The 25,527-nt window shown below is 44.6% G+C and overlaps 1 protein-coding gene across 1 annotated transcript in view; it reads right to left on the reverse strand.

The window, feature by feature from the left end:
- Positions 1 to 7,218: 7,218 nt before the first annotated feature.
- ccne1 (cyclin E1) overlaps positions 7,219 to 25,527 on the reverse strand; it is a 41,815-nt gene continuing 23,506 nt past the window's right edge. The window contains exons 11-12 of the mRNA XM_056278920.1: positions 16,807 to 16,964; positions 7,219 to 8,228 (exon numbers count right to left, since the gene is read on the reverse strand). Coding sequence (XP_056134895.1) covers positions 8,037 to 8,228; positions 16,807 to 16,964 — 350 coding nt within the window. The 3' untranslated portion in view covers positions 7,219 to 8,036. The remainder of the gene's footprint in view (positions 8,229 to 16,806; positions 16,965 to 25,527) is intronic.

A 25,527-nucleotide genomic window follows, 5' to 3' on the forward strand; every position in this document is an offset into this window, starting at 1 on the left:
GGGCGGCAGGCAGGGAGACAATATGACTTGAAAATGTCGTACAATGCGCATACAGAAGTCAATTTTCAAGCAGTAGTGAGGGCAAATGTAGGTACGATGGTCAAGTTTAGAGGGAAGGTTAGGTATAGCTTAGTTAAGCTGCCAGACAACGGTTCAGCCGGTGTTCTGGCGATTTATGCTGCCTTGTCGAAAAATGCTGCCGTAGCACGAATCAATAGCAGAGTCTGAACCTAACCCTTATCCTAACATCGCCACCATGCGCAGAACCGCTAAGTAGCACATCTCGATAGGGAGCATATATCGACGTAACACCCACTTCTTCTTATCACATAGTTTCCGAGAGAGAATGTCTCTGGAGACCCTCCCTATGTGAGGTCCCAACCTGGCAACTACTACTACTACTTTCGGCTGCTCCCGTTAGGGGTCGCCACAGCGGATCATCTGTTTCCATCTCTTCCTGTCTTCTGCATCTTCCTCTGTCACCCCCGCCACCTGCATGCCCTCTCACCACATCCACAAACCTCCTCTTTGGCCTTCCTCTTTTCCTCTTCCCAGGCAGCGCATCCGTCTCCCAATATACCCAGCGTCTCTCCTCCACACATGTCCAAGCCATCTCAATCTTGCCTCTCTTGCTTTGTCTCCAAACCGTTCAACCTGAGCTGTCCCCCTAATATACTCTTTGCTAATCCTGCCCTTCTTCGTCACTCCCAATGAACATTTTAGCAATCTCCCAACCTGACAACTCAAAAAGTGTTTTATTTGTTAAATCCTATTGCTGATTTATAACGCATTAATGAATGAGATATTAATCATCAAAGTAGTTAATACTTATGAAGATTTCATAATACATGACTTATTGTAAAGTGCTAACTTTTTCCGATTTAGAAAACAGTTTCACAGCGAACTAATTATTAAAATAGACCCCCCCCTCTCTCTCTGTCTGCCCGTCTGTCTGTCTCTCTCTCTCTCTCTCTCTCAAATACACACGTACGCGAACATACGCATACACCTTTCACTTCTGATGAGAATGGACATCGGGAAGTAGTGAATGCCCAGTAATCTGCTTTATTTCGATCCTTGGGGAGGAAAGGAAGCGTCTCTCCTCTTTGACACACTTTGGTTCAAGTGGTCCTGTACTTAATAAGAGTGGCCACAGGAGGGAGGCAGACACACATTTAAACAGCATGACAGAACGACAAGCATGCAGGCTCCATTAGAGCACAGTTGTTCGGAGATGAGTGGCAAAGGCTCTCTAACATCTGGTCCACGACAGTTCTCAGGAGATAGTATCTTCCTGCCATTTAGCGGTTTGCATTACAATGTACGCGTTATTTTACTTTTGAAAAGTGCCCTTATGATTATCACTCTGTAAAAGGATCTTTGGAACAAAAATACAGTAGTAAGATGCTTGGTAGAAAAGTGCCTTATTACTGTAGACATGGCAAGACTATCCTCACTGGTGTATCTGATATCGCCATGTTGGTGTTGTTCCTACGACATTATAATTTATGCTGCTTCAGGACCATCATTGCAACTGACCAAATATGTTGCTGTGCTGTTGTACCTTTGAAACACATGGAAAAAGACAAGACGGCTGTGGGATTAGGTTGTGGGTTAGCTGTTGGTTAGGTTAAGGTTAGCTATTCATTAAGCTTAGGGTAAGGCAAGTGTTAGGTTAAAGTTAGGGTTAGGTTGAGGTTATGCTAGGTTAGCTTTGGTATTTTTCTCCATGTTGCCAATCACATCACAACGTGATTGGTCCATTGCAATGGTTCTGATGGTTCTGAGGCAACATTAATTATGTCGTTGGAACGACACCAATATGGTAATATCAGATCGTGCCCCAAGAAGCCCATCACCAATGAAGTCGTCATAATAATAAGTAAATAATGTGAAAGTAAATCAGTAGGGGGAGGCACGGTGGCACAGTGATTAGCGCGGTCGACTCACAGCAGGAAGGTCTTGGGTTCGAGACCCGGGGTAGTCCAACCTTGGGGGTCATCCCGGGTCGTCCTCTGTGTGGCAATTGTATGTTCTCCCCGTGGCTGCATGGGTTTCCTCTGGGTGCTCCAGTTTCCTCCCACAGTCCAAAGACATGTAAGTCAGGTGAATCGGCCATACTAAATTGCCCCTAGGTTTGAATGTGTGTGTGTGTGTGTGGGTGGGGGCTGTGTGTGTGTGGGTGGGGGCTGTGTGATGGCCTGGCGGCCTGTCCAGGGTGTCTCCCCACCTGCTGCCCAATGACTGCTGGGATAGGCTCCAGCATCCCCCTGACCCTGAGAGTAGGATAAGCAGTTCGGATAATGGATAAATGGATAAATCAGTAGGTCATTTACACTTAAGAAAGGAGTTTACATGGGATGACCGTGAGGCCTATGTAGGCCTGGCCTATTTCAGGAAAATTATGCTCAACTAGTGCAAAACATTCCATGAGGAGAAGAAACAAATCTAAATCTGCAAAATAATTTTAAAAGACCAGCAATGTTTAATTGCCTATTCATATCTCATTATGGTCACAAAATTATTTGCTCTTTCACAGCAAAGCTGTTTTGGTATGCATGCTGTAATGTCAACTAATATTAAACAATTACAGAGGCATAATGAGGAAAAAAGATAACCTAATGTCATCTCCTAATGTTTTGAACTGGCAGTTTGGAAATCATTTAGATAATCACAGTAAGAATGTGATTTATTTGTTTTTTGTTTTTGTTTTTTAGCAATATGTGGCCCATCAGTGATAAGGCCAAGTAGGTGAGAAATACACCCTCTTGTTGTGAGTAGCTAATCAGCAACTGATTTTGCCTTCCACTCTCCTTGAGAATGACTTATAGCGGTTGTGAGGTCAGGACCCCTCACACTTGCAACTTATTACTATTGAATAAATAAATACTCTCCATGCAGTATGATTATCAAGCAGCCTTAGTTGTGGAGCTGGCCTGGCTCTCAATTAAAAGGAAAGTGGCCCATATGCAGGCTTTTGATGGCATTTCTTAGGATATCAGAGGACATGGTTCTGTATTTTTTCTAATTATTGTAATGTATTCCTTTGGGATTGGAGACTGCAAGGTGGCGACCGGAGAACGTAGCTTGGCAGCATCAGATGGTGGTCTGTAGGATGACTTTAGAGATATGGAAGAAGAAGATAGTGAAAGAAGAGCCAAGGGTCAAATGGTGAAAGTTGAAGAAGGAAGACCTGTGTGGAGTTCAGCGAAGAGTTAAGACAGGTACTGGGTGGTAGTGAAGAATTGCCAGATTCAGTTCAATTCAATTCAATTTATTGTGATTAAAAACAATGTGCAGGCACATGTTGAAAATGAAATGAAGGCTGTGGCTTCACCAAACAGTGCAAGACAGACACAGACAAACACAGAAAACACAGTATAGGATATACACACATGAAGACCAAAAGCTAAAAAATAAGTTAAAAAAGAGCAAGAGTACAAAATATTTAAAAATATCTACAGACATTCAGTGGGTAGCCAGGTTCGGGTGGGCAACAGCTTGTGGAAAGAAGCTGTTTTTGAGCCTGGTAGTGCAGGGCTCCTGTAGCGCCTCCCAGAGCGCAAGGGGGAGAACAGTCTATGGTTGGGGTGGGTGGGATCTCTGCTGATGCTGAGACCCCTTCAAAGGCAGCGTTTGTGATAGATGTCTTTTATGGCTGGGAGCTGGGTACCGATGATATTCTGGACCACCTTGACGACCCGCTGCAGAGCTTTCTGGTCTACTGAGGTGCAGTTGCCGTAACACACTGAGATGCAGCTGGTCAGGATGCTCTCTATGGTGCAGTGGTAGAAGTTGGTGAGAATTTTGGGGGATAGACGGGAGCTCCTCAGCCTCCTCAGGAAATGCAGGCGTTGTTGGGCCTTTTTCACAAGGGCCTGGTGTTTAATGTCCAGGAAAGTTCCTCACTGATGTGGACTCCAAGGAATTTGAAGCTGGAAACACACTCCACTTCCCCCCCATTGATGTGTATGGGGGAGTGGCTGCAGCTTCTAGACCTCCTGAAGTCCACACTCAGCTCCTTCGTCTTCTGCACATTGAGGACAAGATTGTTGGTAGTACACCATGATGTGAGGTGCTGAATCTCGTCCCTGTAGGCCGTCTCGTCATTGTTGGTGATACGGCCAATGACTGTGGTGTCATCTGCAAACTTAACTATAACATGTCTGGGCAACTACTGCAGAAATAGCGAGGGAGACAGCTAGGAAGGTCCTTGGTGTGTCATCTGGACAGAGGAAAGAAGACAAGGAGACCTGGTGGTGGAATGAGGAAATACAAGAAAGTATACAGAGGGAGAGGTTGGCAAAAAAGAAGTGGGATAGTCAGAGAGATGAAGAAAGTAGACAGGCGTACAAGGAGATGCGACATAAGGCAAAGAGAGAGGTGGCAAAGGCAGAGGAAAAGGTGTATGGTGAGTTATACGAGAGGTTGGACACTAAGGAAGGAGAAAAGGACTTGTACCAATTGGCTAGACAGAGGGACCGAGCTGAGAAGGATGTGCAGCAGGCTAGGGTGATGAAGGATAGAGATGGAAATGTGCTGACAAGCGAGGAGAGTGTGTTGAGAAGGTGGAAGGAGAACTTTCAGGGGCTGATGAATGAAAAAAAATTAAAGAGAGAAGGTTGGATGATGTGGGGATAGTGAATCAGGAAGTGCAGTGGATTAGCAAGGAGGAAGTGAAGGCAACTATGAAGAGGATGAAGAGTGGAAAAGCGGCGGGTCCAGAGGACATACCTGTGGTGGCATGGAGATGTTTAGGAGAGATGACAGTGGGGTTTTTAACTAGAAGTGAGGAGAGTGTGTTGAGAAGGTGGAAGGAGTACTTTGAGGGGCTGATAAATGAAAAAAATCAAAGAGAGAAGGTTCGGTGATGTGGGGATAGTGAATAAGGAAGTGTAGTGGATTAGCAAGGAGGAAGTGAAGGCAGCTATGAAGAGGATGAAGAGTGGAAAGGCGGCTGGTCCAGAGGACATACACTACCGTTCAAAAGTTTGGGATCACCCAAACAATTTTGTGTTTTCCATGAAACGTCACACTTATTCACCACCATATGTTGTGAAATGAATAGAAAATAGAGTCAAGACATTGACAAGGTTAGAAATAATGATTTGTATTTGAAATAAGATTTTTTTTACATCAAACTTTGCTTTCGTCAAAGAATCCTCCATTTGCAGCAATTACAGCATTGCAGACCTTTGGCATTCTAGCTGTTAATTTGTTGAGGTAATCTGGAGAAATTGCACCCCACGCTTCCAGAAGCAGCTCCCACAAGTCTACTCTAACCAGAGTAGAAAAAGAAGTGGGAGGCCGCGTTGCACAACTGAGCAAGAAGATAAGTACATTAGAGTCTCTAGTTTGAGAAACAGACGCCTCACAGGTCCCCAACTGGCATCTTCATTAAATAGTACCTGTTAGAGCCTGTTTGTGCTGTCCTCTGAAGGGAGTAGTACACACCGGTGTAGGAAATCTTCAATTTCTTAGCAATTTCTCGCATGGAATAGCCTTCATTTCTAAGAACAAGAATAGACTGTCGAGTTTCAGATGAAAGTTCTCTTTTTCTGGCCATTTTGAGCGTTTAATTGACCCCACAAATGTGATGCTCCAGAAACTCAATCTGCTCAAAGAAGTGCCCATCCAACCAATCCAACTTGTGGGAGCTGCTTCTGGAAGCGTGGGGTGCAATTTCTCCAGATTACCTCAACAAATTAACAGCTAGAATGCCAAAGGTCTGCAATGCTGTAATTGCTGCAAATGGAGGATTCTTTGACGAAAGCAAAGTTTGATGTAAAAAAAATCTTATTTCAAATACAAATCATTATTTCTAACCTTGTCAATGTCTTGACTCTATTTTCTATTCATTTCACAACATATGGTGGTGAATAAGTGTGACGTTTCATGGAAAACACGAAATTGTTTGGGTGATCCCAAACTTTTGAACGGTAGTGTACCTGTGGTGGCATGGAGATGTTTAAGAGAGATGACAGTGGGGTTTTTAACTAGATTGTTTAACACAATCTTGGAAAGTGACGGGATGCCTGAGGAGTGGAGAAAAAGAATACTGTTACTGATTTTCAAAAATAAAGGTGATGTTAAGGGCATCCGGGTGGCTTGGTGGTCTATTCCGTTGCCTACCAACATGGGGATCGGTGGTTTGAATCCCTGTGTTACCTCCGTCTTGGTCGGGCATCCCTACAGACACAATTGGCCGTGTCTGCGGGTGGGAAGCTGGATGTGGGAATGTGTCCTGGTCGCTGCACTAGTGCCTCCTCTGGTTGGTCTGTCGGGGCACCTGTTCGGGGGGGGGGGGGGTAGCGTGATCCTCCCATGTGCTACATCTCCCTGGTGAAACTCCTCACTGTCAGATGAAAAGAAGGGGCTGGCAACTCCACATGTATCGGAGGAGGTATGTGGTAGTCTGCAGCCCTCCCCGGATCGGAAGAGGGGGTTGAGCAGCAACCGAATTGGCTCGGAAGAGTAGGGTAGTTGGCCGGATACAATTGGGGAGGAAAAGGGGGGGTAGAATAAGGGTGATGTGTGCAGCTGTAGTAACTACAGAGGTATAAAGTTGATCAGCCACCGCATGAAGATATGGGAAATAGTAATAGAAGCTAGGTTAAGAGGAGAGGTTATGATTAGCAAGCAGCAGTATGGTTTCATGCCAGGAAAAAGCACTACAGATGCGATGTTTACTTTGAGAATGTTGACGCACAAGTGTAGAGGTCAGAAGGAGTTACATTATGTCTTTGTAGATTTACAGCAACATATGACAGGTGTGGTATTATATGAGGAAGACAGGAGTGGCAGAGAAGTATGTAACAGTGGTGCAGGATATGTATGAGGGCAGTGTGACAGTGGTGAGATGGTAGGAATGACTGATGGGTTCAAAGTAGAGGTGGGATTACATCAAGGATCGGCTCTGGGCCCTTTCTTGTTTGCAATGGTGATGGACAGGTTGATGGACAAGATCAAGTAGGAGTGTCCGTGGACTATGATGTTCCCAGATGATATTGTGATCTGTAGCGAGAGTAGGGTGCAGGGTGAGGAGAGCCTGGAGAGGCAGAGGTATGCATTGGAGAGAAGAGGAATGAAAGTCAGTAGGAGCAATACGGAATACATATGCATTTTCTTTACTATAAAGCAACAAATGGCAAGAGACATTTTAAAAGTTCTAAAACAGTCTTGAGAGACCATCTTTATTGAAAATTATATGTAGCAGCATTTAATTTTGTTCAAAAAGTCAAATATAAAACATCCATTTTGGTGGTGGGGGAAAAATGTTGGGAGTAAAATAATAAAACAAAAGTTAAATAAAGATATAATTTTAGCTTAAAGAGCTTGGTCTATTTGGGTAGCCAAGCTACTGGTCCTCAAGCAAAACATGTTTTGTCCAACAAATGGGCGAGGTTAGAGCAACATGTAACCAAAACACATTTAGACACAAAACACACACAATCACCTGTTCCCCCCTCCATGATGCAAAGCCCACCACCTATAGCAGCACAGGGCCAAAGATGACCCATATCAAAAAAATTTGGGTAGGTGGGTCCACTGTACTTTAAAATATCTGAGCAATTTTTTTTAAAAAGCAACACTCAAGCAAAATTGATTACAGGCGTCCTAAAAATGTCCATTTTTGAATCAGTTTGGCCTCTGCAGACAAAAAGTAAAAAGCAACCTCATGCATGTCTGCAAGTGGATGCAATGCTGCAATTTTGCCGAGTGATCTCGTTCCAAAGAGCCCTGCTAATTCCATTTCAAAGTCTGTCCACAATGAAGCACATTTACCACTCAGTGTTAGAGGTGTTTGGATCGCTGTAACCAGCATGGACTTAAGGTAAGCACCTGGCCCACAATACTGCTCCCATCAATGTTTTCTCATCCTGAATCATTGCAGAAAAAGTGTAAGATACTGTAAGCAGAGATGCAGGCATGTTTTTAAGCCCAGTCCAAGTCGTTGTCCTCACTTGCTTTACAAGCAACAAATAACGATCCAGAAGCTTTTGCTGGCCTCATGTCAGTTTTCGTGTCCTGCCGTTCTACGGCAGAGGGTGGGGTTCCAGGGATGGAGTGCTTATCCTGGGTCTGATTTGGGGCACTGTGAGAGTGTGGTCAGCTCGGAGACTCTCGTCCATCTTCTCGCTGCTCAGTGGTGGGGTTAGGACCCCAGAAGGGACCGAGCAGCGGCTGTGATGCTCAAACTCATCTTCGTGGTAAGAATAAGCCTTTGCCTGTGCACGCACGCACGCACGCACACACACACACACACACACACACACACACACAGCAAGAAGAGTAGTGACACGTCACTATACCACAACGCCAGAGAAATCGATGGAACAATGAGTAGGAAAAGAAATTAGTACAAAAAAATAAAAACAAAAAGGAAGGTGCCCAAGAGTTAAAACTAGATATGATTTTTTTGGTAAAAGTTCTACCTAGCCAAATCATGAATGCTTTTGTAGCTGCCAACTCAGGAATTTAAAGCAAAAAAAAAAAATCTTGACTGAATTTTTCAAGCCACAGCCAAGTCATGTCTGCAATTTGTAAAACATGTTACAGGTTAAATTACTTTAAGCCTGCCAAACAAACAACACTATGTAAAATTACGAGATTTCAGCACCACTCCACAGATAGCTAAACACTGATTCTGTTCTCTAATGCAGCCATCAAGTTTAAATACTCTAGACTAGACCAATCGTGTTGTAAGGGAAGAAGCTAAATTTGAAAAGATTTTCTATTGCCAGTTTTTTCTTTTTTTGTCATTTCAATGCCATTTTCAATCTATGAAATGAAACTGATGCTAGGGTTGGGCGATCATATTTTCATATCACCCAATCATGGCTACTCAAGATCGCCGATAAGCAATCCCATCGCCAGGGGGCGGTGGGAGTAGGAGGGGGTGGGGGGAGTAGAAGAGGTTGGGGGGGAGTAACGTCATAGCAAGCCAGTTAAATGCCAGCCTGGACGACTTGGGCTTAGTGTCAAAGAAAAATGTAACATCCCGTATTTAGGAATATTATGGGTTTTACCTAGTTTGTAGTAGCATTTTTATTCATTCATTAATTCGTTCATCTTCAGCCGCTTCTCCGGGGTCGGGCTGCGGTGGCAGCAAGCTAAGTACGGCACTCCAGACATCCCTCTCCCCAGCAACACCCTCCGGCTCCTCCTGGGGGATCCCAAGGCGTTCTCAGGCCAGATTGGACATGTAGTAACATGTCCAATCTGGCCTGGGAACGCCTCTAGTGAGTTGTAGGTCTACCCCGGGGTCTCCTCCCAGTTGGCCATGCCCAGTAAACCTCCAAAGGAAGGTGCCCAGGGGGCATCCTAATCAGATGCCCAAACCACCTCAACTGGCTCCTTTCGATGTGAAGGAGCAGCGGCTCTACTCCGAGCTACCTCCGGATGTCCGAGCTCCTCACCCTATCTCTAAGGCTGAGCCCAGACACCCTACGGAGGAAACTCACTTCAGCCGCTTGTGTCCATGATCTCACCCTTTCGGTCACCACCCAAAGCTCATGACCATCGGTGAGGGTTGGAACGAAGATTGACTTTTATATTGAGAGCTTTGCCTTCCGGCTCAGCTCCTTCTTCACCACAACGGTCCAGTACAACATCCACATTACTGCTGATACTGCACCAATCCGCCTGTCAATCTCCTGCTTCATCCTACCCTCACTCGTGAACAAGACCCCGAGATACTTTAATTCCTTTACTTGAGGCAACAACTCATCCCCAACCCAGAGGGAGCAATCCACCATTTTGCGTTACAGAACCATGGTCTCAGACTTGGAGGTGTTGACTCTCATCCCGGCCATTTCACACTAAGCTGCAAACTGCCTCAGTGTGTGCTGGAGATCACATTCTGATGAAGCCAACAAAACCACATCATCTGCAAAGCGCAGAGATGCAATTCTGAGGTTCCCAAAATGGACACACTCATCATCTTGGCTGCGCCTTAAGATCCTGTCCACGAATATCACAAACAGAATCGGAGACAAAGGAACCTTGGCGGAGTCTGACACCCACTGAAAACGTGTTTGACTTTGTGCCGAGAATGCAGACCCAGCTCTCACTCTGGTTATACAAGGACTGGATGGCTTGTAGCAACTGCCCCGGTACCCCATACTCCCACGGTACCCCCCACAGAGTGCTCCGGGGTACACAGTCATAAGCCTTCTCCAAGTCCACAAAACACATGTAGACTGACTGGTCAAACTCCCGTGTCCCCCTCAGCACTTCCGCGAGGGTAAAGAGTTGGTCCAGTGCTCCAAGGCCAGGACGGAATCCACTCTGTTCCTCCTGGATCCGAGGTTCGACAATCGGTCGGAACCTCCTTTCCAGCACCCTAGAGTAGACTTTCCCAGGGAGGCTATGCAATGTGATGCCCTGATAATTGGAGCACACCCTCCAGTCCCCCTTTTTAAATATGGGAACCACCACCCCAGTCTGCCACTCCACAGGTAATGTCCCCGACCTCCACGCGACACTGAAGACAACTTGGGCTTAGTGTCAAAGAAAAACTAACAGCCCATATTTAGGAATATTATGGGTTTTCCCTGGTTTGTAGTAGTATATTTATTCATCTTTATTATACAAACCCCAATTCCAATGAAGTTGGGACGTTGTGTAAAACGTGAATAAAAACAGAATACAATGATTTGCAAATCCTTTTCCACCTATATTCAATTGAATACACTACAAAGACAAGATATTTAATGTTCAAACTGATAAACTTTATTGTTTTTTGCAAATATTCACTCATTTTGAATTTGATGCCTGCAACATGTTCCAAAGAAGCTGGGACAGGGGCAACAAAAGACTGGGGAAGTTGAGGAATGCTCAAAAAACACCTGTTTGGAACATTCCACAAGTGAACAGGTTAATTGGAAACAGGTGAGTGTCATGATTGGGTATAAAAGGAGCATCCCCGAAAGGCTCAGTCATTCACAAGCAAGGATGGGGCGAGGTTTACCACTTTGTGAACAACTGCGTGAGCAAATAGTCCAACAGTTTAAGAACAACGTTTCTCAACTTACAATTGCAAGGAATTTAGGGATTTCATCATCTACAGTTCATAATATCATCAAAAGATTCAGAGAATCTGGAGAAATCTCTGCACGTAAGCGGCAAGGCCGAAAACCAACATTTAATGCCCATGATCTTCGATCCCTCAGGCGGCACTGCATTAAAAACTGACATCATTCTGTAAAGGATATTACCATGTGGGCTCAGGAACACTTCGGAAAACCATTGTCAGTTAACACAGTTCGTCGCTACATCTACAAGTGCAAGTTAAAACTCTACCATGCAAAGCAAAAGCCATATATCAACAACACCCAGAAACGCCGCCGGCTTCTCTGGGCCCGAGCTCATCTGAGATGGACTGACGCAAAGTGGAAAAGTGTGCTGTGGTCTGACGAGTCCACAATTCAAATTGTTTTTGGAAATCATGGACGTTGTGTCCTCCGGGCTAAAGAGGAAAAGGACCGCATCCAGATTGTTACCAGCGCAAAGTTCAAAAGCCAGCATCTGTGATGATATGGGGGTCTGTTAGTGCCCATGGCATGGGTAACTTGCACATCTGTGAAGGCACCATTAATGCTGAAAGGTACATACAGGTTTTGGAGCAACATATGCTGCCATCCAAGCGATGTCTTTTTCAGGGACATCCCTGCTTATTTCAGCAAGACAATGCCAAGCCACATTCTGCACGTGTTACAACAGCGTGGCTTCGTAGTAACAGAGTGCGAGTACTAGACTGGCCTGCCTGCAGTCCAGACCTGTGTCCCATTGAAAATGTGTGGTGCATTATGAAGCACAAAATACGACAACAGAGACCCTGGACTGTTGAGCAACTGAAGTCGTACATCAAGCAAGAATGGGAAAGAATTCCACCTACAAAGCTTCAACAATAAGTGTCCTCAGTTCCCAAACACTTATTGAGTGTTGTTAAAAGGAAAGGTGATGTAACACAGTGGTAAACATGCCCCTGTCCCAGCTTTTCTAGAACGTGCTGCAGGCATCAAATTCAAAATGAGTGAATATTTACAAAAAACAATAAAGTTTATCAGTTTGAACATTAAATATCTTGCCTTTGTAGTGTATTCAATTGAATATAGGTCGAAAAGGATTTGCAAATCATTGTATTGTTTTTATTTACGTTTTACACAACGTCCCAACTTCATTGGAATTGGGATTTGTCTAATTTATTCTCTGTTTAACATTTTTTTTTAATTATTATTGCCGTTAGAATTTAATTTGGATTAAAGATTTTGAATAATCATCTTGAGCATGGCTCAGCGTCTGACCGAGCTTTGAAATAATCAAACCTTTAAGCTTTCTGCAAGCAATAGTTAGTTATGTAAATAAATATTTATAAGAGTTAACATTTTATTTAAAATATTTAAACATTAAAAAATCTATTGACTAATAATGTCCCTCCTCTATTCAAAAACGACTCCCTTTTAAAAGTCCATGTGCTTGGTGTGACAATATCACTGCATCATGTTCCATTTAACATTATTATCTTTAATACAAACCAAATCATGCCCATAATGTTAAGTACTCTTATGGAGCGCAGAGCAAAGTTTTGAAGAGCAGATATATGGAGGACGGAGATGTGGGGTGTCAGATCCATGGAAAAGAGACAGCAAAGCAGTTTAAAATGAAGGATTTAAAATTCACTTATGCTTATTGATGGGGCTCAGCAAACAGACACGCCGCTCCACCGGAAACATCTCTAAACGCACAGTAGGGTGCAGGTTCTAGAGATTATTTTTATAACATCTTAGTTCTGATAGTAAGTTAAAAATGACCTTAATATCATCATATGAAAAACCAATCGTCGATCATCCATTCAATCGTCGATATATGATCCGATTGCCAATCGGCACAACCCTAACTGATGCTTTTTCTTTTTTCTTTTCTTTTTTTTTGCAAAGCTTGTCTCAGTTTTTACTCAATCAACCATCTCCATCATTTCAATATATACATTTTTCTTTATACTATTGTAACACCAAACTGAAACAAAACAATGTTAACAATGTGAGCCTCTTATCACTTAACAGAAAAAAATAAATCCTTGCTACATCCATCCATTATCCAAACCGCTTATCCTGCTCTCAGGGTCGCGGGGATGCTGGAGCCTAACCCAGCAGTCATTGGGCGGCAGGTGGAGGGACACCCTGGACAGGCCGCCAGGCCATCAAACAGGGCCAACACACACACACACACACACACACACACTCGTTCATACCTAGGAGCAATTTAGTATAGCAGATTCACCCGACCTACATGTCTTTGGACTGTGGGAGGAAACCGGAGCACTCGGAGGAAACCCACGCAGACAAGGGGAGAACATGCAAACTCCAAACAGAGGACGACTCAGGACGACCCCCAAGGTTGGAAGACCCCGGGGCTCGAACCCAGGACCTTCTTGCTGTGAGGCAACTGTGCTAACCACTGCACCACCGTGCCGCCCTGAAATCCTTGCTACATGTATTCCAGAAATCGGCTGTAGTGTAATTAAATCAAAGTAACCATGGCTGTTTCTGTACACCCCATCATTCAGGAAGACCTTAGTTAACATCCTAGAGTCCTTGGCACACAGCTGTGTCTGATGTCTAACACGGCAGCTAACCTTCTTCCTCTTCTTTCGGCTGCTCCCGTTAGAGGTCCTCACAGCGGATCATCCATTTCTATCTCTTCCTGTCCTCTGCATCTTCCCTCTGTCACGCCAACTACCTGCATGTCCTCCCTCACCACACCTCGTTGGCCTAATGCCTGGCAGCTCCACCTTCAGCACCGTTCTCCCAAAATACCCAGTATCTCTCCTTGGCACATGTCCAAACCATCTCAATCTCACCTCTCTTGCTTTGTCTCCAAACGTCCAACTTGGGCTGTCCCTCTAATATACTCATTCTTAATCCTGTTCTTCATCATTCCCAGTGAAAATGTTAGCATCTTCAACTCTGCCAGCTCCAGCTCTGCCTCCTGTCTTTTGGTCAATGCTCCATCGCCAAACCATACAACATAGTACTTGGTCTCACTACTAGCTTGTAAGCCTTCCCTTTAACTCTTGCTGGTACCCTTCTGTCACAAATCACTCCTGACACTCTTCTCCACCAACTCCACCCTGTCTGCACTCTCTTCTTCACCTCCCTTCTGCACTCTCCATTACTTTGAACAGTTGACCCTAAGTATTTAAACTCATCCACCTTCATCACCTCTACTCCTTGCATCCTCACCATTCCGCTGTCCTCCCTCTCATTCACGCATATGTATTCCATCTTGCTCCTACTGACTTTCATTCCTCTTCTTTCCATTTTATAACTCCACCTCTCAAGGCTCTCCTACTTTCACTACAGATCACAATGTCATCTGCAGAAATCATAGTCAATGGAGACTCCTACCTGATCTCGTCTGTTAACCTGTCTATCAGCACTGCAAACAAGAAAGGGCTCAGGGCAAATCCTTGATGTAATCCCACTTCCACCTTGACGCCATCTGTCATTCCTACCGAACGCCTCACCACTCACACTTCCCTCATACATATCCTGCACCACTCTTACATACTTCTCTACCACTCCCAACTTCCTCATACAATACAACACCTCCTCTCTCAACACCTTCTTATATCTACTACTACTACTTTCGGCTGCTCCCATTAGCGGTCACCACAGCGGATCACCAATTTCCATTTCTTCCTGTCCTCTACATCTTCCTCTGTCACACCAGCCACCTGCATGTCCTCCCTCACCACATCCATAAACCTCCTCTTTGGCCTTCCTCTTTTTCTCTTCCCTGGCAGCTCCATATTCAGCATCTTTCTCCCAATATACCCAGCATCTCTCCTCCACACATGTCCAAGCCATCTCAAGCTTGCCTCTCTTGCTTTGTCTCCAAACCGTCAAACCTGAGCTGTCCCTCTAATATAATCGTTCCTAATCCTTTCCTTCTTCAATGAACATCTTAGCATCTTCTACTCTGCCACCTCCAGCTCCACCTCCTGTCTTTTCGTCAGTACCACTGTTTCCAAACCATATAATATAGCTAGTCTCACAACCATTTTGTAAACCTTCCCTTTAACTCTTGCTGGTACCCTTCTGTCACAAATCACTCCTGACACTCTTCTCCACCCACTCCACCCTGCCTGCACTCTCTTCTTCACCTCTCTTCTGTACTCCCTGTTACTTTGGACAGTTGACCCCAAGTATTTAAACTCATACACCTTCATCATCTCTACTCCTTGCATCCTCACCATTCCACTGTCCTCCCTCTCATTCACACATAGGTATTCCGTCTTGCTCCTACTGACTTTCATTTCTCTTCTCTCCATTGCATACCTCCACCTCTCCAAGCTCTTCTCAACATGCACCCTACTCTCGCTACAGATCACAATGTCATCCATAAACATCATAGTCCATGGAGACTCCTGCCTGATCTCGTCCATCAACCTGTCCATCACCATTGCAAATAAGAAAGGGCTCAGAGCCGATCCTTGATATAATCCCACCTCCAACTTGAACCCATCTGTCATTCCAACCGCACACCTCACCACTGTCACACTTCCCTCATACATATCCTGCACCACTCCTACATACTTCTCTGCAAGTCCCGACTTCCTCATACAATACCACACCTCCTTTCTCGGCACCCTGTCATATGTTTTCTCTAAATCCACAAAGACACAATGTAACTCCTTCTGGCCCTCTCTATACTTCTCAATCAACATTCTCAAAGCAAACATCGCATCTGTGGTGCTCTTTCGTGGCATGACACCATACTGCTGCTCGCTAATCGTCACCTCTCCTCTTAACCTAGCTTCTATTACTCTTTCCCATGTTGTCATGCTGTGGCTGATCAACTTTATACCTCTGTAGTTGCTACAGTTCTGCACATCGCCCTTTTTCTTTAAAATCGGTACCAGTATGCTTCTTCTCCACTCCTCAGGCATCATTCCCCTTTCCAAGACTGTGTTAAACAATCTAGTTAAAAACTCCACTGTCATCTCTCCTAATCATCTCCATGCCTCCACAGATGTCATCAGGACCAACTGCCTTCCCCCTCTTCATAGCTGCCCTCACTTCCTCCTTGATAATCCACTGCACTTCCCAATTCACTATCCCCACATCATCCAGCCTTCTCTCTCTCTCATTTTCTTCATTCATTAGCCCCTCAAAGTATTCCTTCCACCTTCTCAGCACACTCTCCTCACTTGCTTGATCGCCCTGACCTGCTGAACAGCCATCCCAGCTCGCTCCTTCTGTCTAGCCAATCGGTACAAGTTCTTTTCTCCTTCCTTAGTGTCTAACCTCTCATACAACTCACCATATGCCTTTTCCTTTACCTTGGCCACCTCTCCCTTCGTTTACGCTGCATCTCCTTGTACTCCTGTCTACTTTCTTCATCTGACTATCCCACTTCTTCTTTGCCAACCTCTTCCTCTGTATACTTTGCTGTACTTCCTCATCCCACCACCAAGTCTCCTTGTCTTCCTTCCTCTGTCCTGATGACACACCAAGTCAAAGAGTTAAATCTAAATACAGTAAAGTAATGCAAGTTATGTTTGTTTGCTTTCTTACAAAGGTACAGCCATGGGTAAAAACATATATATTCAACGCAGGAAAAAAAACAAAAACAATTGCAATTCAACAAACTGTCTTCTGGTAACACACACATACTAATATGTTTTTCCCCCATGCATATTATAATTTCAGTTATTTCAGAAAAATCACCCAACCCACATCCCTGGTCCCATAATTTCTAGATGTAGGCCATAAGCAGGAAGAGTTTGGGATCACTTACCAGCCATGTAAGGTAAGCGGCGTGGGTCTGTATGTTGTGTGTGTCATTGGCAGGAATTCCCAGGAAACTCTTTAGGGGTGTCCCGCCAGCCTCCCGCAGCACTACAGCAAAGGGCACCATCCACCTCACACACTCTTCCATGTCCACCCGCTTCAGACCTGTAAGGGCAGGCAGATACAGAGGAAAAACACTTGGTTACTCAGTGGATACACAAGGCTTTTTACTGGAAATTCAATGGAATAACAAAGGGGGAAAAAAGGCTGGAAATTATTTTATAGGAAAAAAGAAAAATTATGTGAACCCATTTCCTCAGTGACGAAAACTGATGTACATTTTCCACTATCTCACACTTCAGAATCACAATCAACTTTATTTAGTCCATGGGCCAGACGATATTTCGGTACACTCAAGGTGGCAAAACTTACTTATAATTTTTGAAAGGATCCATGTCTGTAGATGATATTTTGGTATGATAACCATTCCTGAGTGGCAGCTGTATCACAGTTATCAGCTCATGAAGTTAACCACCCGCTAAACTAAATTGCATTTTAGACGCTGGTGCATATCCTGGTTTAGCCTCATGGTCAGGACATATTTCAATGTTCTATAATATTGTCTTTGGTATCATTTTAAAGGGGACCTTCTTAGCTTTCATTCAAGCCCTGTTGTGGATATTTCTCACAAATATAGAGGTCACTTGAGCTCTTCAACCCGTCAATAACACACATCTTTCTGCAATGTTCGCCTAAACTATATACTTTCTTTTAGCCCTGTGGCATCTAGGAACATCAGGGACACAAAACACAAAAACTGGAATACTCACAGGACTGTAAAGATTCAGGAAATGTATAATATACCCATACTATTTCATTGTGTGAGGTGATTGTGAGCCTTAAATGAGAACTAGACCAAAGCCAGTTAGGTCACAAACTGGTCTCTATACATTTGTTTAAATACACAATCAAAATACATGATAAAAAGGAATACCATAGTGAGGTAATGAACTACTTTAATATTTTAAACAACATTGACATTTACATATACTTAGTCAATGATACATGTAATCCCATATCATTAGTGGGTATATGTAATGGTAATGGGTAGGGTAATGGGTATATGTGAATATGGTTACATTATTGTTATCAAGCTCTGGGTAACCAAGTCCAGAATCAACATCCTGTGCATCAATAGACTACTACCGCAGTAATACCATCAGAATCATCACACTGTCATTCATCAAACTGTTCGTTTCTCTCATCATCTGACTCCCCAAGTTCAAAGTCCAGTTCTGGACCATCCTGCTGTTTTTGGTTACTGCAGGTCTGTAACCTGCACATGTCTGTGCATGGAAGTCCATTTGACAGGCACATGCAGCTTGGCATTTTGCATGAATGCACACACTTGCATGTTAGCATTTCCAAGACCACATCTGGTGCAGGTGGGGAGCGCATCCAGTAAATGGCCAGCTTGCCTTCATCGTCTGTCCATCCATACTCAGTAGGGCTTGGCACCATAGGGTTAGCCTGCAGACAGCACTTCCATATTGCTGCCTGATAGTTGGCTCGTTGAACATGCATAAAGAGACAGTCTCTACATGGTGGCAGCTGGCTGGACTCAACCTCTCCCCTTTTGGTGCAGAAGAGCTGGTAACGCAGTTTGTTCACCTCAGCAGTGCTGCTATTAGCAACATACATCCGACAGGTGAACTGCTCAATTTTCTGGAACAGCTCATCACTCACATTCCATGTCTGTCCCAGTTGACTAAAAGTCTCTTGGCAGGAAGTGTGCTTTCTCACTATCTTCAGGGCATTCAGCTTCCCTCGACCAGCGAATGCACTGACAGTGTCGCAGCCTGTGAAGGCATGTAAGCCAATTAGGCTGTCACAGATGCTGTCTCCAAGTGAACTTGCCAGTTTGGTGATGTCGACAAACCGTGTGCGGTTCTGAGTCCCACACTTCTGGTAGATGGGACAGGTGATATCCTTCTGGAAGCCATGACAAAGCACCATGACATCAGTGTCCTCGGCTGTGATGATAACTGACTTTGAGCCCGCATTTGCTGCATGCAATGCATGCAGGAGCAGACGGGTGTCAGCTTCTTCATGTGTGGAGTGCAGTTCTGCTGCTTCCTCACACCAATCTTCTGTCAACTTGTAGCAGGTTTCCTCACAGGTCATGTACAACACCTTGCCATGCAGCATAGCTCTGTATCGTGGGAGTTTCCACTCTTCCACCAGAAACTTGATGAGACTGGTCTTGTTGGAGGAACTGCACAGAAATTTTCTCCACGGCTGGACGTGGTGTCCCCCTGCAAGATTCTTGTACTGGAGAGTGATGTCTCCACCCCGGTTCAGTCGTTCAGCATCTTTGATCGAAGTCTGGTGATAGACATCAAAAACAACATCAATCCTCCCACTCTGTGCTCCCTCATGGAGGACCTGGGTCAAGGCTGACTCTGCCACCTGTGCAAAGGTTTTGTTGTTGCCATTCATTTTTTGGACCAGGCTCATCCCATCAATGATGGAAGTAGATGGGATTGGGATGTCTTCTGCAGGAGATACATTCTTTTCAAGCTCTCTGGCAAGTGCAGCCTTGTTTGTTTTTCATAAGGACCCATCAGCATTTGCCAGTGCCCATGGTAGTGGGCCCAATGGGTAGGCAAGGACATCCTTCAGATTCACCTTCCTGCTTTCAGCCACCAGGATCATGTGACTGAAAAGGTTTCTATCTGCCTTCAGAACCACATCCTGTGCTTTCTTTCCATTAGCTTGTTTTGTGCTGACATTGGAGAATGTTTTCAGACTTTGCTTGGTCATCTTGTCGTGGAATTTCACAGGTGGTGGGTCTGCATCTAACCTTGTTTGCTGGAATGCTTGGTAGGCCTCTTCTCCTTTCTCAAGAGCTCTCAAGAGATCTATGGTCACATCAGGTGGAGCCATGTTGCCAGTGGAGAGGCTAACCAAATCAATCTCATCAGGGGACATAGGATTGAGCCAGTTATTCTCCATAAGGTCCATGAGAGACTGGACATCTGCTTCATCTCTCTTGATCCTTGGACTCTGTAGATCTGGATGAGACCATTTGCACCTGCCTTGACCTGTCAGGTCTCTCAGCTGTCTGAGGTACATGCTTCTATACTCAGCTGTGAGATAATATTTGGTCACAGATCCTGGCTTCAAGCTGAATCCCTTTGTCCCTCCAGCTGTTTGGGTGTCTTTGTTCACCGTTTCTTCTATAGCTTGGTCAACAGGGATTCGGCCAAAGGGATTGGTGGAGCCCAGTTGGACTGAGAAGCCTCCTTCCATGAATTCTGTGTACACATCTGGGTGTGTGATGGGCAGCTCAGACATCTGGGTGTAGTAGTAGGGGAGGTAGCGTGCATAATTCATCCTGTCATAAGCAAAGCACCATGGGATCATTGCTCGAATGCTAGCCAAGTGTAGCATCCAGTCTCCCTCTCTGGATGCTCGGATGAGCCCCAACAAGATTTCAACCATGTCCAAATAGGACATCCAGAAGTTCGAGAGGCTGCCGTTTCCACCTCTAAGGAACTCACGGTAGACTTCAAATAGATCCATGATGCGTGTACAAGAGCTGTTCTCGAGGACCTCCTTCAAAGCATGTTGTGAGACTTCTTTCCCAAGGCTGTCAATGGTCTTCAGTGTCTCATTCAGGTGAACCATGTCATTCCTGTGAGTTTCTTCCAACCAGGACAGGAAACCATTCAAGGTCAGTCGCATGAGAGCCTCATACAGGAGCTTGTGTAGTCGCACTGCCCTGTTGTACTTGCGGCCATCCATAACACCAGCAATTGAGCCTTCTGCAATCATGCCAGACTCAATGCAGAGGTCTTTGAGTCCAGCATCTTGGAAACGCTTTCCTATTATTGCCAGCAGTGTGCAGATGGTGTGGAATACCCCAAGCCTAACGATGATATCATGGAACTTGTCATGGTGTTTCCATGTGATCTCGACAGCCTTCGCATACAGGGCTTGGTCAAAGACACAGACAATCTTCCTCAGGCCTAAGCACTGCATGATGCTCAGTGACTGGTTAAGCACCTCGTTGACAGTAGACATTTGTGTCGCTGGAGCATTGATGGTAGGCAGATAGCCTATATTGTCGGGGATGACCGTCATCTCTCCTCGAGTCAGGATGTTGAAGCCTGTCCAGCTGCTGACTGACTGTTCTTCTTGTTGTGACATGCGTGCTAGGACCCAAAGAAGGTTTTTCTCTCTGGCAAGCTTAGTATTGGCTGCAGTATCGGCATCTGACTTTTTGCTTTGTGGTGGCCCTACCCGTTGTCCAGCATTGTAAGTTGGTAACATTGGTGGGGGTCCATCAATGCTTCTCTTCTTTGTTTTGGGAACAGTGGGCATGGGTTGGACAGGAAGTGGGTTGACTGGCTTTGCTTGCACAGCAATCACATTGACTCTGTGAGATGTTCCCTCACCACTGACAGTTTCTTCAAGACGGTCGATATTGTCCCAGGCTAAAGTTGTGAATATGCCAGGATGGATGTTAGCTGGAACGGCAATGCCACTCCCTGATGATGAGAGTTTCTGGAGACACAGGGCAGTGTTGATCTCTTCCATCTGTGAATAGGACACACTGTGACCAAGTCGGTTGAGGATGTTTATCAACTCTACATTTCCTGTCAACGATTTGACACTGAATGGCAGAACAATGTGCTTGGAAGGCTTGGTATTTCCACATGTCACTGCATATACTATGTCATGGCCAAATGACTGCAGAAGGCACTGCACTCTCTGGGATGCATGATCAGGATCATTTGAGCCTGTGAGTAGAGAGTACAGGACGATAATGAGCGACTCTGGAATGGTAGGACATTCTGCTTCTGGTTTGACTTCAGGCGGCCAGGTTTGAGGAACATCTTGACTTTTAATGTCGGCTCTCAATTTGATGGCTGCTTTGGCTATAACATCTTGTGCACTGACACTTTTCAGGGTCTGCAGCTCCCTTTTGAGAGACTGATTTTCTTTGGCAAGTTCCCTCATGGACAAGTTATCGGGATAGAGGAGGAATTTTCCTTTCTCATCAGGGAATATCTGCAAGGCTCCAGCAAACTCACTCTCCAGGTTTCGCCTTATGTGCTTCTTGGTTGATTCCTTGACTTGGGCAATGCCTTGGGAGTTCATTGAAGCTACCAGTCTAGAAGAGAGATCAGTCATTGTCATCACTTGAGGATTGCCAAAAAGCTCCATTCTGATGAAGAGGAACAGCTCATTGTATGCCTTATTCACAGCAGCTTCATACTGGGCTGCAGCATCATCATCTTCATTGCTGGCAACCTCTCCTTTGGAAACCTCTTCTTTGGTGTAAAGTCTATAGCATGACCTGTGGTAGTGCCCTTCAGCTGCTACAAGGTCTCTACTCACAATGGCAAGGATTCTGCTGTCCCTTTTCTTTGTGGCTGCACTCCTGATCTTTGCATCAGCTCGCAGTTCTCGACACTGCACCAGTACTTCTCTCGTATTCTATCTCTTGGAATATTTGCTGTTTTCTGACAAAATATGCACTCTGCATCATAAGTCCTAGATGTACTTCGAGCATGTCGAGCTACTCTCTTAGATTGTTTCTCTTCAGCAGAGACACAACTTTTCTTTTCTTTTGCAAGGAGGCCATCAAGAATTTGCTTCATAGTGAAGATACTGCGACACTTTCTGTGGTAGTAGATTGCTGGAATCTGTCCCTCAGGAATGTCTTTTGCCAGTTTCAAAACTGGTGCATGATTTCGTATCTGAGCTGCCCTGAGCAGAGTTCTCCATGAGTCGACACTTTGTAGTGAAACCAGCTTATCTGTATCATCAGAACAGTGGATAATGCACTCCACCCGTGGGCGCTTTGGTATTGGGTAAAAACTTGCTTGTTCACCAGTGGCCATATTCAGTCAGTTTTCACCTGCCACATACAAACAAATACATGTAACTTAGGTGTATGAACACTACTAAAACAAAGTTTACTTTGCTTCACCAGCGTCATATTATCATTATTTATCTTACATAGCCACAAATAGATACATTACCTAGTTGCTATGCAACAGCTGTTTTTTGTCCACATGAGGCCGCTAAAATCAACACAAGATGAAAGTTCCTCTTAGCCACTTTAACTAATCATATTAACATATACATTAAAAGAACATGCTAACATTATGGGAAATTAGCTTACAATCTTCTCCAGAGTGAGACAAGAAGATAGATACCAGTTTCCTCTATATGTGTTTAGTAGAAAGCTATCTGGCTGCACGTTAGCCTAGCTTAGCACAATGAATGGAAGTACACAGTACTGGTTATCCTTGGTTGTTGGCCAACTAAGAACTGTCCCAGAGTTTAAGCTAGGCTAATCAGTACCAGGGGTGTTGAAATGCTATATTTGTAAAAATCTGGGCAAATACACAATCGTGAGAGGCACAGAAACAGGTTTCCTGAAAGAAAAATGAAATAGCTGCTCATTTGGAAAGGTTATCATGTATTATTTTACTTCCGTTAGTGTACCAAATAAAATGGCACCAGTGAAGTTGTGTCACCTTGGGTGATATCGATATCTGGTCTGACCCATGGACTAACTGGCTTTGGTCTAGTTAGTTTCTTAGTAATAATGCCCTTCTAATTTAAGGTTCACAATCACCTCACACAATGAAATAGTATGGGTATATTATACATTTCCTGAATCTTTACAGTCCTGTGAGTATTCCAGTTTTTGTGTTTTGTGTCCCTGATATTCCTAGATGCCACAGGGCTAAAAGAAAGTATATAGTTTAGGCGAACATTGCAGAAAGATGTGTGTTATTGACGGGTTGAAGAGCTCAAGGGAGAAATATCCACAACAGGGCTTGAATGAAAGCTAAGAAGGTCCCCTTTAAAATGATACCAAAGACAATATTATAGAACATTGAAAAATGTCCTGACCATGAGGCTAAACCAGGATATGCACCAGCGTCTAAAATGCAATTTACTTTAGGGGGTGGTTAACTTCATGAGCTGATAACTGTGATACAGCTGCCACTCAGGAATGGTTATCATACCAAAATATCATCTACAGACATGGATCCTTTCAAAAATTATAAGTAAGTTTTGCCACCTTGAGTGTACCGAAATAGGAAATTTTGGGCTCTGGCCCATGGACTAATTGTCCTTGTGTGCATGCACATGAGGAATTTGACAGCGATTCACAACAGCTTCTAGCACGTGCAGACATCATTCACACAGAAAAAGATTTGGTGAAAAACTCATATTGCAATTATTGTGGCCAATATTGTGATTTGCAATTGCGATTGCGATATAATAAACAAATTTATACATATACAAATAATACAAACTTGTCGTGTTGCCGTGACATGTAGCGACTTTCATTTTGCATGTTTTACACAGTACCTTTTTCTGCTCAATGTCGCTGATCTTGGATCCAAAATATCGCCACATAACAGAGGTCTTTTTTTTTTGGCCACCAGTTCATCAGCATTAACCTACTTGCTGTCGTCGGTATCAATTTTTTCCTTCTTTCTGGTCTGCATACAGCACACCAGATAGTCATGTGACCATAGTCTGCACAAACTTCACTGCCTAAACAGAGACTGATTGGTCATCTCTTAATTATGGGCATAGATATGCAGACTGCACACAAACAGACATTCACACACGCACATTTTACTATTTAATTAAATTGCAGCCTTTTACGGTTATATAATTCCATAGGCTGACATCGTGATTGCGATTAATCGTGCAGCACTAGTTCTAACTACACCAGAGCACCAGCCATTCAACCTCCCACTGATATGCAGACTTGTCGCCATCCTGGATGAGTTCGATGACCGTAGTGTCATCTGCAAACTTCAGTACGTTAACAGTTGGGTCCTTGGAGGTGCAATCATAGGTGTAGAGGGAAAAAACAGTAGGGAGAGGACACATCCCTGGGGAGCACCAGTGCTGACTCTCCATATACCTTAAGTGACTTCCCCCAGCCTCACCTGTTGTTTTCCTGCCTGGCAGGAGGCTGGTGATCCACTGACAGATAGCGGGGGATACAGTGAGCTGGGAAAGTTTCTGGAATGATGGTGTTGAATGCCGAGCTGAAATCCACAAACAAAATCCTTGCATATATCGCTGGGCAGTCTAGGTGTTGCAGGATGTAGTGCAGTCCCGTGTTGACTACATCATCTACTGACCTGTTTGCCCAGTAGGCAAACTGCAAGGAGTCCAGCAGCTGTCCTGTGTCGTTCTTCAGGTGGGCCAACACCAGTCATTTGAAACTCTTCATGACTAGACGTCAGAGCGGCAGGCCTGTAGTCATTCGGTCCTGTAATGGAGGATTTCTTTGGGACCGGGATGATGGAGCGTTTGAAGCAGGAGTGGACTTCATACAGCTCCGAGGATCTGTTTTAGATCTGCGTGAAGATTGGAGCCAGTTGGTCAGCACAGGGTTTAAGACAGGATGGGGGGGACACTAAGGACCCGGTGCTTTCCTGGTCTTCTATCTCTGGAAAAGCCGGTTCACATCCTCTACATGTATCTTGAGTGTAGCCTGAGTATTGGGGGGGAGAGCAGAGGGGTTGCCAGAGGTGTGATGGGGGCTGTTGTCATTGGGCTTGGTTTGGTGGGGTGTGTAAATTGGTCTCTCTCAAACTTGCAATTGAAGACATTCAGGTCATCAGTCAGGTCTATGTTTGCCTCAGCATGGGGGTATGGTCTTCTATAGTTTGTG

This window comes from Lampris incognitus, chromosome 4 (assembly GCF_029633865.1).
Source record: "Lampris incognitus isolate fLamInc1 chromosome 4, fLamInc1.hap2, whole genome shotgun sequence".
NCBI lineage: Eukaryota > Metazoa > Chordata > Actinopteri > Lampriformes > Lampridae > Lampris > Lampris incognitus.